The sequence below is a fragment of the Sinocyclocheilus anshuiensis genome, unplaced genomic scaffold (genome assembly GCF_001515605.1).
Source record: "Sinocyclocheilus anshuiensis isolate Anshui unplaced genomic scaffold, SAMN03320099.WGS_v1.1 scaffold220, whole genome shotgun sequence".
NCBI classification, from domain to species: domain Eukaryota; kingdom Metazoa; phylum Chordata; class Actinopteri; order Cypriniformes; family Cyprinidae; genus Sinocyclocheilus; species Sinocyclocheilus anshuiensis.
The window spans coordinates 1309941-1326453 of NW_015554086.1; the positions used below are offsets into that span (position 1 = coordinate 1309941).

The window sequence follows — 16513 nt, forward strand, 5'->3', positions numbered from 1 at the left end:
ACCCTCGCTCCTACAGTAAATATTTGTGTTTGCTCAACCGGCTGTAATGGTGGACGACTGAAAGAGAAAAGCTGAGAGACTAAATCTCAAAAATCCAGTCCCGGGTAAAACACTATTGTTCGTGGCTCGGAAATAAACACCAGCGAATATGGATGAACTCAAAAATCAAGTTATGATAAACCAGTTCGTCCTGACAGCTGGATGTGCCGCAGACCAAGCGAAACAGCTTTTGCAAGCGGCACATTGGCAGTTTGAGGTAAGCGCAATAGAGAGCACACTATGCATGCCTACGCTAGTGCATTGTTTATGTGATGCATTGAATTCTCTGTCTGTCGCGTGTCTGGTTGACATTGCTTAATAATGACTAATAACTATGACCGAAACATGTTTTAGTTTCCTCCTCCTACGGCATTTAAAATCTATTAATGCCGTCTGCATGTGCTTTATTTTGGAATAAAACTGCACTAAAATGCATCTCTATAGTATAACAATTGCGAAAAGCTCAACAGAGACAGGCTTCTATCCAATTAGAGTTTACTCCAGATTAAATACTATAATCCTTCCCCATGACACACTGTACTAGCTTCCCATGCTATTATGCAATGAAGATGATCGCTGACAGATTACAGAGCAGAGCTCAACACTGATACAATGTTGTGCTTTCGTTTTTCATTTAGATCAGCCTAAATCCTGCAGCCATTCTCAGCTCTCTAAAATAAGTGAAACTCCGACAGTTTTCCAGTCTAGCGAGGTATAAATATGTTTGAATATTATTATACAGCATGTAAGGTAATGCTGTGTTATGATCTCTCACTCACAGACAGCACTTAGTGCCTTCTTTCAAGAGACAAATATCCCTTACGGTCACCATCATCAAATGGTGAGTATGAAAGCCGTCATCTCGGTTTATAAATGTTTATTAGATGTAACTTTTTTTTCTATTACATGTGTCTGTTATGTGACTATACGTGCTCCGTTTACATCGTGGCTGAAACAATAACAATGTAAAGCTGTAGCCATAGTGTCGGCCATGTTGCGGAAAGACGGGGCTTCCAGAAATAAATACACACACACACACACACGCAGACAGGCGCGGTGTTCACTATTATTACTGTAGTGTGCCGAGGTAGGCAGTATTTAATTGTTGCAGTATAAATAAAAAGAAATAATGGCCACAAGTTTAAAGTATCACGAATGTGGGCTATCACTTCACTTGTCAAGCAATAAGCAAGTGTCTCCTTGAACAGGACTAGTGTTTAATAATTCCTCTATGAAAAAGAGTTATATGGTATGTGCATCATGATGATGGAGTTCTGGAATATCCCACTGTCACTTGTTTTCCACTTTTATGAAAAACCTGGGCATATCGGTAACACTTTACAATAAGATCCCATTAGTTCATGTTAATTAATGGATTAACTATAACTAACAATTTGCAATTCATTTGTTACAATATTTGATAATCTTTGTTAAAGGGATAGTTCACCCAAAAATGAAAATTTGATGTTTATCTGTTTACCCCCAGGGCATCCAAGATAAAGTCACCTACGTTTCTTCAGTAGAACACAAACGGAGATTTTTAAGTCAAACCGTTGCAGTCTGTCAGTCATATAATGTAAGTGGATGGGAATCACGGCTTTGAGAGTCATAAAACATACACAAACACAACCAAATTAAACCCTGCGGCTCGTGATGATACATTAATGTGAAAAGACACAAAACGATCGGTCTGTGCAAGAAACTGAACAGTATTTATATCGTTTTTTACCTCTGATTTTCACCACAATGTCTGAACTGTCCTGAGCGCGTTCGCGTCTTCTCCTTTAGCCTGCGCATGGGGCGTCTATTTCTTCTTGCTTTACGGCAGATCGCAGACTTATAAGTGCATTACCGCCACCTATCTCTCAAATGAATCATTGACACTCTATCGACAATCTCAATTAGGAGTGTCAATGGTCCATTTGAGAGATAGGTGGTGGTTATGCACTTATAAGTCTGCGATCCGCCGTAAAGCAAGAAGAAGAAGAAGACGCCTCGCGCGCCGGTCACAGTTTGACTTAAAAATCTCCGTTTGTGTTCTACTGAAGAAACAAAGTCACCTACTTTTTGGATGCCCTGGGGGTAAGCAGATAAACACCAAATTTTCATTTTTGGGTGAACTGTCCCTTTAACATTAGTTAATAAATACAACTGTTCATTGTTAGTTCATGTTAGCTCAGGTCCAGTAAATAATGTTAATACACACAACTTTTGATTTTAATAATGTATTGGTAAATGTTGAAATTAACATTAATTTGTAAAATTAATAAATGCTTGTTATATTATGCTTTATTTTTTCTTTAATTATTTTTCATTCATTTGTGTTAATGTTAACAAATGAAACCTTTTGTGAAGTTATTGTTAACTATTGAAATTGTGTTATTCAGACTTTAAAAAAAAAGTCATACAAATTGTGGAAGTGATGGAAATTTGTATAGTTAAGAGTTTTTACAATTATTATTTGCTATTAAATATATTTAATCTCGTAGATAATGCTGTTGTGAATTGTGGGTGATTTATTCTTTGGAGTCAGTTATTTTCAATGAATCGGTAAAACAGTTTTATAAAATTGTCAAAATGATTAATTAGTGAATCTGTCTGAATCTAAATTATTTTTAAAAATTCAAAGCTAATCATATAAAATGTCAAAACAGTGGATTTTTTTTTTTTGTGATAAAACGGAAATTATGTAATTAAAATTTGGCATTTGTAAATGTTCAGTTAAACATTGCAGTTCACCCCATGTTTGTGTCTGTTTGAGGTTTATTGATGTGAGTGTATGGGGCATAAATGGTTTTGCTGAAGCAAAAAAGTATCTACAGATCATTGTTTATCGCTGAACACAGGATAGTTGTGATGCCCACTGCATGACAGTTTAAATAGAGCAGGTGAAAGCACAAGAAGCAGAGGTGTGATTTTATTGCATGCATGGCTGCCAACACTTACTAATGTTATTAGTTGCAGTCCTCATTGAGTTTGCACTACAATTTCCCCTGCACTAGCACACTTATTCTGATTGACAGTGAAGTCAAAGTGCATGAAAAAATCAGCAGACTAGTATGCTTACCTGACAGAGTGTTCTTTTATATTGGTTTAGTGTATCATTTTGTTTGTAGGCTGTTGGAAAAGAATAACTGATGGCGACTGTAGTCATTGATCATAAAATCATTTACTCAACATGAGAATTTTTATTTTTGAGTGAACTATTCCTTCATAATTTATTTTTAAAGCACAACATCACAGTCGTAATTAAAGTTTGCCACATGTTCAGGCCTCCCTGGTGCTTAACGTCTTTATGAGCTGCTGTTCATTTTACTATTTAAGGTATATTAATAGGAAATAATTGTTGTGAATGGGCATATCATCATAGGTTGAGATCATGCTCTGGACAGGTGTAATGTTAGATGTTTGTCTCCTAGAGTGACCCTACAATAATTGCTGACCACGTTAGCTCATAACTCACACGCTGAGCCGAATACTCAAACAGAAAGTTGGGTATCACACAGAAAAGGCTCTTTCAAACTTAATTATGAATTTTATAATGAAATCTGGGTTCCTGAAACTGAAAAAATGTCATTCACACTAAAATTGCTCCCTTTCAGTTTAGTTAGAAAGTAGGACAAAAAAGGATGAATATTCTGGATTTTGTCCTTTCAAATAAATGCATGTATTGCTTATGACTAATAATGACCGAATACACTCTGGACAAATGTGCAAATTAAGACAAAAATTATACTTTGTCCCTTCAATATTGAATTATTGGCTGTTATATTACAGTACTTTTATAAAAAAATTTTTTTGACAGATGTGATTTTAGTCTAATTTAGTAAAAATGATTAGACATCATACTTAATTTTCATTACCAAAGAATAATGGTTTATACGGAGCAAAATTTTCACGTTTTAAGAAATTAATTTTTGGCCCAAGGAATTCTTGTATTCTGTCCAGTGAAGCTCTGACCATGCAGTCACCGCCAAAGTAAAAAGAATAGCCTTAGTAAGATGGCCAGTTATCCTCTGGTTAAAGTACGGTAATTAAAACAGGATTTAACACACAAAGGGTAGAAAAGTCTCTTTTCCTGGCATTGGGGCTGAGAAGGAGGGGTACAAATTCTGGTAACTTTAACTGTGGTTTGTTCCTGGGTGTGACCTAAGAAAGAGTTGGCAATATTTTAATTCTCAGATACAGCTGAATTCCCTGCACCTTACAGAGAGGGGTGGGGAAAGGTTAGAGTAATGACAGGACTTTATTGCAGTTAACTGACAGTTTGATTAAAAGGATCATGGAGTGAAGCTCCTTATCTTGATGACCTTACAGTCTCTGTAGACTATAAAAACGAGCAGATGTTCTCTCTTGGAAGTGGGACAATCTGTGTGAAACATACTAAAGACAAAATACAGGCGTTAAGAGAAGTTAAGAAACACCGGAATGTCTCATCAAAGGCAGTGTATACAAAGTATTTCACTCTGAAACAATTATTATATTTGAGTATTTGGCCTTGAGTTGATGTCGTGGTTGGAGCCAGAAAGAGTAAACCACATTTACAAGCAATGTTTCCCAGTATGCAGTGAGTGTGAATCGCAGATGTACAAGAAGTAACGTACAATGCACATGGGTTTAACGGGTTAGCATGGCCCAGATTGCCCCGGCTGGTAGATGATTTTAGCCCCCTGCAGAATTCAAACCCCAAAGGTAACCGTTTGTATCATCTGTTCAAAAACATATCACATCATATTCTTCTATAATCAAAATAGCCTTTCCGATTACCCCTTGGAAGCAATGCTAGGAAAGCAGGCTAATTTAACTGAAATCACAACCAGAGTCAAAGGCATTTCCTAAAAATGATTTTCTCTCTTTTTTTTTCCTCTAAGCTAGATTTGTGCTGGCATACTCTTGAAGCTTGTCACTGCAGAACTGTGAATGGTCTCTTGAATGGTAAATTGCTTGTGATGTTCATCAAGTCACTTTGGATAAAATTGTATGCTAATTTAATGCCACGGTATCAGCTAGCAGACTAACCGTTTGTGAAGTATCTGGAAAAAAAGAATGAGAAATGTTTCATTCAACCAGTTATAGCTTCAGTTATATAATATGACGTCTGACAATATATATGCTATGTTAGAGTATTTAAGGCCCATTCACACCAAGGACAATAACTATAACTAAAGTTTAAATAATCATTCTAATTCTGTGAGCTGCAATGTTCACACCACAGCTATAGTGTTAATGGCACAGAAAAATTATATTGTTGGAACCAATTTTCAAAACAGTTTTTCCAGCTGATGTACAATAAAATCACTGACAGCCTCCCGGCTTTAAGGAGCTGCTGGAGCATTTAAAGCAGTAGACGACACACAGTGCACACTTATAGTATGGTGTGAATGCTAATTTGGTAATCACTACTGTTTTTACAGTTTTTATAGTATTCACCCTATTTTCTAAATGCATGTTATAAATCTTATTATGAACAATTCATATAAGCATATGTTTATTTTTTTTACATTTCTGACCTCGACCTTCCAATTATGCAAACTCTTATAGAGTGCAATTCTAACAACTCAAAATCCAATCGAATGATGCATAGATCCAGTTCCCAGCCCTACATTTTTTTTTCTTTTTTAATAAGCTGTTGCACTCTAATGTACGTCACAATACAGAAGAAAAGATTTGTCGCTACTTCTGTTTAATCACGAAAAAATGCTCTTGGACAGCAGTCATAACTCTCTAAGATGTCTTTCAGTTGGACGACATTTAAACTGTTCTGATTGAACAACTTTTGCTGGTTTACGATCACTGCACAATCACTTGGCAGAGGACACTGCAGCTCGTGTCCTTTGTTTTTAACATACAGTAAGTATAAATCAGCCTTTTTGTAGACAATACTTGCTTATTGTTTTGTTCTAAAATCCCTCTGTACTGTTACACTCAGGTTGATAATCAAGCCTTGAACTGAGAGATCATTTGCTCACATATGTGTAAACACTTAAATCTACACACACACACACACACACACACACACACACACACACACACACACACACACACACACACACACACATCACATATGTGCAAACACTTGAACACACACACGGTATAATAGAGTGCAGAGATCAGAAAAACCTCTGCATCTCTGCAGTATGTGATTACAAATTACTGTTATAAAATTCAAAGCACCTCCTAAAGGCTTTGTCTGCCTGCTTGACGACAACTGCCAGCGTCTCTCTTTCAAACAGAGACTCACAGATACACGTACAGCAGATCAGGCAGTGTTATACAGTTTTGTGTTACAATGGAACGCTGCAGTGAACCGTCAATTATCTCATTACAAACCTTATCATTATATTTCATGCACCATCTGCCACAGTCATGTAGACATGCATGTGAAGGATGCAAAACAGCAGTTGTACTAGAACTTCCATGCTAAGCATGAAGCAGTGAATTGCATCACTGTTTTAGTTCAAAGGAATTTGAAAGCTTTCCTTTGTTTTATGCTATATATTTCTAGCTATTTCCAATGGAGGAGAATCTGCTTGTTTGTGGATTGGAACAGTCTGGCTCATTGAACAGTAGTAAAGGGGAACAAGGTTGATGCTCTCTAATTTTGTTTCACTGATGCCTCTGCAGGGCTTATGTTGTGCTTGGTGAACCAAAGACGCTGGGTTCACTTACATGTTTTTGCTATGGTTCTAGTTGGAAATGGGCAATCAAGGATATCCTATTTGAAGTCACAAAAATATGTTTCCAAGTCCCACATTAGATCTGGACCTTTTTGTTAATGTCGAAAACAACAGTTTTTAAATAGTTTTTTTTTTTATTTCTTCCACTATGCTATTTGCAATGCTTAATGGAGTTGCCGTTCTTTCTTGCAGTCTTGTACCTTTGTTTTTTGGCTGATTTTCAAAACTTTTTTGCTTAAGTCAAAGATTGTAATTTGTGGTTTACCTTGTAGCAGGTTGGTTTGGTTCATGGCTTTTGGTTATAGACTTTTTTTTTTAAATTCCATTGGGAAAAATGCTTCCGGAACTAAGGCAGCTGAAAAAGTGTCACACTATTGGTCTTGTTTTAAAACAAAGACTACTCAAAAACTACTCAAAAGCATGTGGTGATACAAGTTAAATAGTTTTTTCATACTTTCGCTGATTTTAATTTAATATGAAGAGACAAGTAAGCCATTTGCAGGTTGTAAAGTAAAAACACTCTGGTTTTTGTACACTGTAAGAAAAAGAATCAACATGAAGCAATGCATAATTCAAAATATGGGTAAAACATCTGTAAAAAATGTATATGGAAAATTCTTTCATATTAACACAGTACATTGTGCCCTGTTTTACAGCCTTTACATCGTGTAGTGCTATCTAAACATTCTTTGTTTGAGAATCCAGACCAGCAGTGAATTTGGGACTGGGTTATCTTTTTGACCAACCAATGGAAGACAAGGGGTGTGTATACATAGATAGATAGATAGATAGATAGATAGATAGATAGATAGAAATACAGTTTTAAACATTCACTGGGTTTCCAAGTAAATCAAATGTAACAAACAAAAATAAAGTATAACAAAGTGGACTGGGCTGTGCACCGCAGGTTCTGTTTTTCTACACCAAATCTGACCTCATTTCTCATCAACAGATCTGTCCTCACAACCAAAATATTTCCATAGCAACCCAGCTGTCTGCCGGAGCATGTTTATGTACACCGCACCTCTTGAAGCACGCTTTGTCAATGTTTCTGAATTATGGAGGATCTGCAAATGCATCTGCTCTCAGTTTGACGGCCTTGTTAAGCCACTGACCGTCTTCTCCACATCTGCAGCAGCTGTCCAGCTGGGTGATGTATTGCTGGATGCCATTTTGTGCGACTCTCCCAAACCGAGGGATTTTTTTCCCCCTCCTCATTGCCATTTGAAGCCTGTGTAACAGCTTCATAGCTGTTTTTTTTTAATCCCTCAGACTTCCTGTTCTAATCACTCTTGTGAATTAAAGGCATCTAGGGACACGGAGGTCCATTTGAGACTTTTGACCGGCCACAATGAGGTGATTGTGGTGGTTTTTGGAGAGATATCCTTACAGGTGGGTCAATAAAAACTGCAGGCGGCTGTATTTAAGGTTGCTGACTGGATGGGAAGCGGATGCCGATGTGATTGCTGCAGTAAGACAATATGGACATGTTTCTTATACCTGTGCAAGGGCACACCAGGAAGTATCCCAATGTAACGCTGTCCGTTCATTTAGCTTTCATTGACAATCTCTTAGATTTCTCCCCACATGTTAGTCCTAATTCAACCCACAGACTGCTGCCTTGTGCAGATTTGTGACGACCTTTGAAATGTTTATGTTTGGTGATGCTGTCCTGCCGCCAAAAAAATCACAGGATGCTCAGGTGCACAGGTGGATGGATGGAAAGTATGGATGCACAGGTGCTCTCATGAGGCCTATTGTGTACCTCTAAATGCGCGATTTGCTGCGGACAGAGGACAGCGAGTTCAGAGAGGACAATGGGGAGGTCACAGAAGTAATGGAGAAGCTGAATGGCACACAGAGCAAGGCAGAGCGAGTGATGCCAGGGCAGAGATGAGAAACAGGAAGTTGAACTGTTAGAAGAGCACCAATCAACACAGGCAGAGAGAATGCGAAGGAAGGGAGGGAATGTTGGAATGATCTGCTGGGACAACTTGGCAGAATTTAATTTTGCCACTAAAATGTTTTAGCTGCTTGTCGTATGGTTTAAAATGTGTTTTATTAGTTAGGAATGTTAAAGATGTATTGAAAGTCTCTCATTTTTCTTCTGCAATCTGTAACAGGACCTGATTTTTATTTATCAGAAATAGCTTGGATTATGAAAGGAGGCCTCTATATGATACAAATATATGAATGAGGGGTTCGTGACACCAGCTGAAAAATCATGAAATCAATAAAAATGATTTTAGAGAGGGCAAGATTTGATTAACTTTTATGTATTTTAATTATAGTGTAATAAGACAAACTGCTACACTGCTGTTCAAACGTTTGGGGGCAGTAAGCCCTAGTTAAAAAGAAATACATTTATTTCAAAATACATTTGAAGTACATTTATTTCATACTAAGTATAATACAAATACATTTACATATTTATGTACTTAATAACAATACCCTGCAGTTGTACTTTTAGTATACTAACCTGGTATACTTAAAAGTCTGCAAAATTGGAACAACTAATTTTGTACTTAATGCACGGAAGTAGTGCTAAAGTCCAACTAAAGATATATTGAAGTATATTTGATTGTGCTACAGTGGAACTATTGCAAGAATACTTCAGGGACACTTTAAATATCTTGCATTTAAAGACCGATATTACTCAAAGATCATATAATCATCATCAGTAGCGACATTAAAACACATTTTAGGCTTTATATTAAGAAATGTGCATTGTGCACAAGTAGTACTCCAAATAAAGTTTAATTATAATTTTTATATCAGTAAGTCTCAAGCGATATATCAGTAAATACATTAATAGATTTGAACTGTACTTAGAATGAAATAAATGTATTTTAAATATATTACCTTTTTACTAGGGAAATTTTGAAAGAAATGAATACTTTTATTCAGCTAGGACCTATTCAGTTTACAAAAAAAGTGACAGTACAAATGTATTTAATGTTACAAAAAATTTCTATACAAAAAGTTCTTGCTCTCAGTTTTTTTTACTTTCTGTTCAGAATTTTGAAATTCTGTTATTTTTAACTTTCTATTTATAAAAGAATCCTGAAAAAAAATAACTGTACTAACTGCTGAAACTTCAACTTTGCCATCACATAAATAAATTACATTTTAAAATAGCCTACATTAAATGGTTAGTTCACCCAAAAATGAAAATTAGCCTGTGTTTTACTCACCCTCGAGGCATCCTAGGTGTATATGACTTTCTTCTTTCAGACGAATCATATCGGAGTTATATTAAAAATTGCCCTGGCTATTCCAAGCTCTATCATTGCAGTCAGCGGGTGTTTCTGTTTAACAGTCCAGAAGACGTCAAATAAAGTGCACGCATCTATAATAAAACGTGCCTCACACGGCTCCGGGGGGTGAATAAAGGGCTCCTGTAGCGAATCCATGCATTTTCAAAAGAAAAATATCCATATTTCAAATGTAATAAACACTTTTTTCTCACTTCTGCTGACTGTCGTACGCGGAAGCTGTGCAGGCGGATGACGTAAGACATCGGCGTTGCGTGATTAGTGACGAATGCGGAGAGAGAACAAAACATCACCGGTCACAAATTAGAAGCACAAAACGAAGATTTGTAAAGAAAAATGTCAGAGGATTTCGATATAAGCCAAGAGGCGACGCATACGTCATCTGCCGGAACGCCTTCCGTGTATGACAGATACCTGAAGCGAGAGAAAAGTGTTTATTACGTTTGAAATATAGATATTTTTCTTATGAAAATGCATGGATTCACTACAGGAGGCCTTTATTAATCCTCCGGAGCCGTGTGAGGCACGTTTTATGGATGTAAATGCTTTATTTGACGTCTTCTGGACTGTTGAACAGAAACACCCGCTGACTGCAATGATAGAGCTTGGAACAGCCAGGACAATTTTTAATATAACTCCGACTGGATTCGTCTGAAAGAAGAAAGTCATATACAACTAGGATGCTTCGAGCGTAAGTAAAACAGTCTAATTTTCATTTTTGGGTGAACTAAAAGTTAAAAAGGCAAAAGTTACTTTAAATTGTAATGTTTTTGATCAAATAAATAAATACAGCCATTGTTAACATAAGAGCCATTGAAAGCACTTCTTTCAAAAACATCAAGAGCAAAACACAGCCTAATTTTCATTTTTGGGTGAACTAAAAGTTAAAAAGGCAAAAGTTACTTTAAATTGTAATGTTTTTGATCAAATAAATAAATACAGCCATTGTTAACATAAGAGCCATTGAAAGCACTTCTTTCAAAAACATCAAACATGTTACTGACACCAAAAAGTGATAGAAAATGATAAACAATTTGATAAATGATGTGCATTATTCAAGAACACAGTTGTGATTGTCCATCTGTTTTGTTTTTTAGATGTGTACCCCCGCAAACACACCCGCAACGCCACCAAACTTCCCAGACGCCCTCACCATGTTCTCGCGACTCAAAGCCTCGGAAAGCTTCAACAGCAGCAGCAGTCCCAGCATGGCCACCTCGCCCCCTCCACCTCCGGTCAGCTGGGGCATGACCGCACCCGTGCCCAACCAGCAGGGCTTATGGACTCAGGGGCCTTCCCCCCAACAAGCCCACCCGCCCCCAGGCTGGCCCTCAGCTGTCAACCAGCAAGCGGCAACTGAACAGAAGGCCAGCGTCGCCATGGAGGCCGAGAGATGAGGGCCTGGACTACACGGAGCGAGGCGTCAGGGGAGGGGCGTTTTTTTCTCTCTCACTCACCAGACATGGAGGGGGAGAGAGCTACACCAAGAATAACCAAGCAACATGGACATTTACAGAAGAGGAGCGAAAGCCAACACAAAGGTAATAAGAGAAATAAAGAAACAAGCGCACATTGTATTACCAAGTTTTTTCTATAATAAAAGAGTAGTTTAACGTATATGGGACTATGATCATTGCGCCCGTGGATTATTTCTGGTATTTTCTCAAAGATGGACGTCTAGCATCTGAGGCAGCAAGTTTTCTCACATTTTACTTTTTATTCTTTTATCTGGTGTTCTTTATGCAAGACGAGAGTTGACTTTGCATGCAGATTAGCGATCTGTTTTTGCGGTTTTTAACTAACTAGTATTCAATGCAAGCGTTCATGTGTACAGCGTGTGAGACTTGCACACTCAAACATTGTGTATCGGACTTAAATTTTCTCTCCCCGTTGGATAATGGGACTTTTTTCGTACCTCACTGGTCACCTGACCCTACTCAACCAATCAGGGAATCTCACTAGTTGAACACCCTTTTTTCGAACTCGAGCCGGATTTTCCATGATGCTTTGCTTTGTCCATTACGCAGTAACTCACTGATGTCCTCAAAGATTGTAAAGATTGGTCTGAAAATTGATTCTGAAAGATCTGGATATTTTATAATCATGGCTCCTAGTTTTATTTCAAATAAATAAAAGTTAGCTGGTTAGCTGGTTTATCAGACTGTTGTTTTTTAGCCGAGGAGAGTAAATCCATGCTGCTAAAGCTACATTAAACCAGACTACTGTACAACATGTTTGTAAGCAGACTTGCCACTTTGCATGACATATTCATATGTATATCATATTTTGTCGTTTCTTGCCTTTTGGGGGAATTCTACATGAATGCTTTTCAGGAATTCTGTCTCATTTCTAGTTTTAGAGAAAGGATGAGAACACCCATTCAAGTTGTAATTCTGGCCCAATCTGCTTTTTCTATTGACATAAAAATGCTAAATCTGGTGGGGGAAAAAAAAAAGTTTAATTTCTTATTTGCTGAAAACAATTTTCAGAAAGCAATGCTGTCAATAATTTTAATATTTACTTTGTATTATTTTCCATTTACAACAATTTCTGATCAAGCTTTTCTTTTGGGGTCACTTGTTCCCAAATGGGTTTCCATGTATGTTTTCCCGTTTGACTGTATTGATACCATTCCCACAATATTTGTGGACTACCTGATAATTAACTTATCATTGTTTGTGTTCCTAAATAAATATTGTATGTCCTATGGTGTGATTTGTTCTTCAGTAGAGACCTGTTGTTGATATACTGTTGATAAACTTGTCAGTATACAACATTTTAATAGAATATTACTGAATTATTATTATTATTATTGTGGAATTATCATTCTTAATGCTAATAGAAATTCAAGTGAGGAAGTGAGACTGAAATGAGAATTTTGAGCTTAATATGAGAAAAATATTACTTTCAATTTCCCCTTTACTCTAAAAGTGCATAATGTACAAAATCATCATAGCATTATAAACTGACTGTAACTCTTTGCATACTTAGAATCCATTAGGGTCAGAGTAAAAATAAATATATATTTTTTATTTAGTATTATGTTTCATTAGTATTTCATAATTAGTATTATATACTACCTACACTAGTCTTCAAAAGTTTGGGGTCAGTAGAACTAATATGAGCAAAGATTTGTTAAATTGATCAAACGTGACAGTAAAGACATTTATGATGTTACAAAATATTTCTGATAAATGCTGAACTTTTGAATTTTCTATTCATCAAAGGACCCTGAAGCAGAAGAAAAATCACAGTTTTCACAAAAATGTGAATCCGCACAACTGCCTAATGCTGCTGAAAATTCAGCTTTGCAATCACAGGAATAAATGACATTTTAAAATGTATTCAAATATAGATTTTTAATCAAATAAATGCAGTTTTGGCGCATTTTCTTTTTCTCTGATTTTCTCCAAATTTGTCTTGTTTTAAAAATGTTTAAATATATTTTTTAACCAGTAAAGAATAAAAAAACTGTTTAAGAACATTTTTAAAGTTATTTGGATTATAAGTGAGTGTTTATATGTAAATATATGATAGAAGACATAAACCTACAGCAGGTATTTATTGTTTGGTTAATGCACAGCCACTCCAGATGTCAGCAGGTTCTCAGGTTGGATGTCCTTGTTTCACCTCCAAATCAAACGCATAGAGAGAGAGTGAGCTTGAATTGAGCCCAATCTCAGTCTGCTTCCGCCCTCTCGTCCTCTTCGTCACAGCGCTACTGTTCTCTGTGTTTTTATGCTTTTCAGGGCGTGACTTGGAAACCGAAACTTTGCCAAGTAAACTGCCGTTAGCATGCACAGTGCTGTGGAGTGCCAGGTGTACCTTGGCCTGGGCCCTCATACTGCAGCGATACTCCGTCTTCGAACCTGAATTTGATCTGTAGTCAAATATAACATCCCACCACTCTCGTCTCCAAGTTGGCCTCTGAAAAGGTCACCTACTCTCCGTTCTGTTCCCACGTTATCGCTGGTACAATGTCTGCGTAGCAGCGGAGAAGGACAGCACAGATGTTTTCCTACTAAGTGCGAACGTCGTGCTGCATTTTGAAAAGGAGTTTGCGACAAGGTTTGGGATGAGGTAGGGGAGGGGCCGCAGGGGCTTAATGAATCAGAAAAGGTTTGATATCAGATGACTCACACTGCCACTCCAGGAGCCTGTCAGGAGACGTCTGCTACAGTTTGGGCTGGAATGAACGAGTGGGCATGAGTCAGCAGGATATGGAGAGTGAGAGATCTGATTGCTGCATTGACACCTACTACAGCCCTTCAGCTCAGTGGCCCACCTGGAAGCTGCAAGCGTGTCCTCTTCTCATGACCTTCCTGTTGATTTCTTTGCTCACGGCAGTCAGTTCTGGGTGCTTTCTTTTAAGCCACCCACTTGAGCTGTAATTTTATGTGACTAATCTCGCTGAAACCACAGGAATATGACATCATGATGTTGATTGGTTGGTGGCACAAAAAGAACGCAAACAGTCTCAAAGCCTTCATCAGCAGCCATCCGAGTCCATGATACAAAATGCAGCAGACAGGAGAGTATCAAGTCTGTTAAAAAGTTACAATATATATATGTAATATTAGTGATTAATTGCTTGCATTAAGAATTTTGTCAAAGTCAAGCCACTTGTTCTGCTAACATTTTCACCAGGCCCACCACAAAAGAATGATACAATGTTACTTTTTAGCAATAATTATTCATTCATTTTATATTTGCAATAAACGTAAAAGTTATGATGCCTTTACAAAAATGTTATTTTTTAAGATAAGTTGCAACAAGCTAGAAATCATATAAACTGACATTATCTATCTATCTATCTACTATGTTAATATATTGACTTTTACTCTTGTGAAATATTATTACATATTTACTATTTTCTATGTTTTAAAATGTAATTTATTCCTGTGATGGCAAAGCTGAATTTTCAGCTGCCATTACTCCAGTCTTCAGTGTCACATGATCCTTTAAAAATCATTCTAATATGCTGATTTGGTGCTCAAGAAACATTTTTTTATTATCAATGTTGAAAACAGTTGCTTAATAGTTTTGTGGAACTGTTACACATTTTAAATATTCTTTGATCAATAAAAAGTTAAAAAGAACAGCATTTTTTGAAATGGAAAAGAACAGTTTGTAACATTATAAATGTCTTGAAGAAAATTTGCAACAAGCTGGAATTCATATTAGCTAGAAAACTTTGTTGCAAAACATTACTGATTAGTAGATTTGAACACAATGCATATGATGCTTTCAAGTAATTTTTAGTAAATCAGTTTCAACAAAACTTCATCTGTGTTAGCTAAACTAACAAAAATGTTGAATAAGTCCCCGGAGCCCAAACATTTATTTTTGAAAGACACAAAAATGGATGTATAAGATGAAATAATACTAATCACAGTAAATTTCACTTTTCAAAAACTCAAGCCAAGAGGTTCACTACTACTACTACTGCAAATAAACGATGAAAATGAAGCCAAAACAGAAAATTGAAAAAGAACAGAAACATCAGCAGTGCCACACTCCCATAATGTAGAAGTGATAAATAATAGCCTATACCATTTGCATTTATGCAATTGGTAGATGCTTTTATACAAAGTGCATTACATTGCATTCAATACATTGTTTTTAATCAATTTATGCATTTACTGGGAATCAAACTTATGACCTTGGCATTGTTAGTGCCATGCTCTTCTGTTTGAGCTACAGGAACACTATTATATTGTGTAACTCAAGAGTGTCTGCTTGCTGAACACAGTCCAGCTGGTATGAGTTAGTGTTTGGTCAGACAGGGGTAATGACTGCAAACACAAGCAGATATCTTTATGTCTCTCTGCTTACAGAAGATCTGATTTGTCCACTCTCTTCCTCCCCATGTGCACATATACGCACATGCTCCCTCCTGCTCTGGCTTCTGAGGGTCAGAACCGACTCTCTCGCAGATTAAAGCAACGTCACAGACAAATCTATACAGACAAAACTATCTGCAGTGATTCTACACTCTCTGCCGTCTTTAAACGCAAAGGGGAAGTCGTGGCCTAATGGTTAGAGAGTTGGACTCGTAACCCAAAGGTTCGAGTCTCGTACCGGCAGGGGTTGTAGGGGGGGGGAGGGAATGTACAGCGCTCCCTCCCACCTTCAATACCACCTTTGCAATCACAGGAATAAATGACATTTTAAAATGTATTCAAATATAGATTTTTAATCAAATAAATGCAGTTTTGGCGCATTTTCTTTTTCTCTGATTTTCTCCAAATTTGTCTTGTTTTAAAAATGTTTAAATATATTTTTTAACCAGTAAAGAATAAAAAAACTGTTTAAGAACATTTTTAAAGTTATTTGGATTATAAGTGAGTGTTTATATGTAAATATATGATAGAAGACATAAACCTACAGCAGGTATTTATTGTTTGGTTAATGCACAGCCACTCCAGATGTCAACAGGTTCTCAGGTTGGATGTCCTTGTTTCACCTCCAAATCAAACGCATAGAGAGAGAGTGAGCTTGAATTGAGCCCAATCTCAGTCT

General features: G+C 36.9%; 1 protein-coding gene across 2 annotated transcripts; it reads left to right on the forward strand.

The window, feature by feature from the left end:
* The first annotated feature begins 2 nt into the window (after positions 1-2).
* On the forward strand, positions 3-11475 carry ubald1a (UBA-like domain containing 1a). Of its 2 annotated transcripts, XM_016461384.1 has the most exons (3): positions 7-256; positions 821-880; positions 11089-11475. In XM_016461384.1, exons 1-3 carry the CDS (start codon positions 149-151, stop codon positions 11386-11388), a joined length of 468 nt encoding a protein of 155 aa, XP_016316870.1. In that variant the 5' UTR covers positions 7-148; the 3' UTR covers positions 11389-11475. The 2 variants fall into 2 exon arrangements, with proteins under 2 accessions (XP_016316871.1, XP_016316870.1); XM_016461385.1 differs by lacking the exon at positions 821-880 and having other exon boundaries at positions 3-256.
* Positions 11476-16513: the final 5038 nt, after the last annotated feature.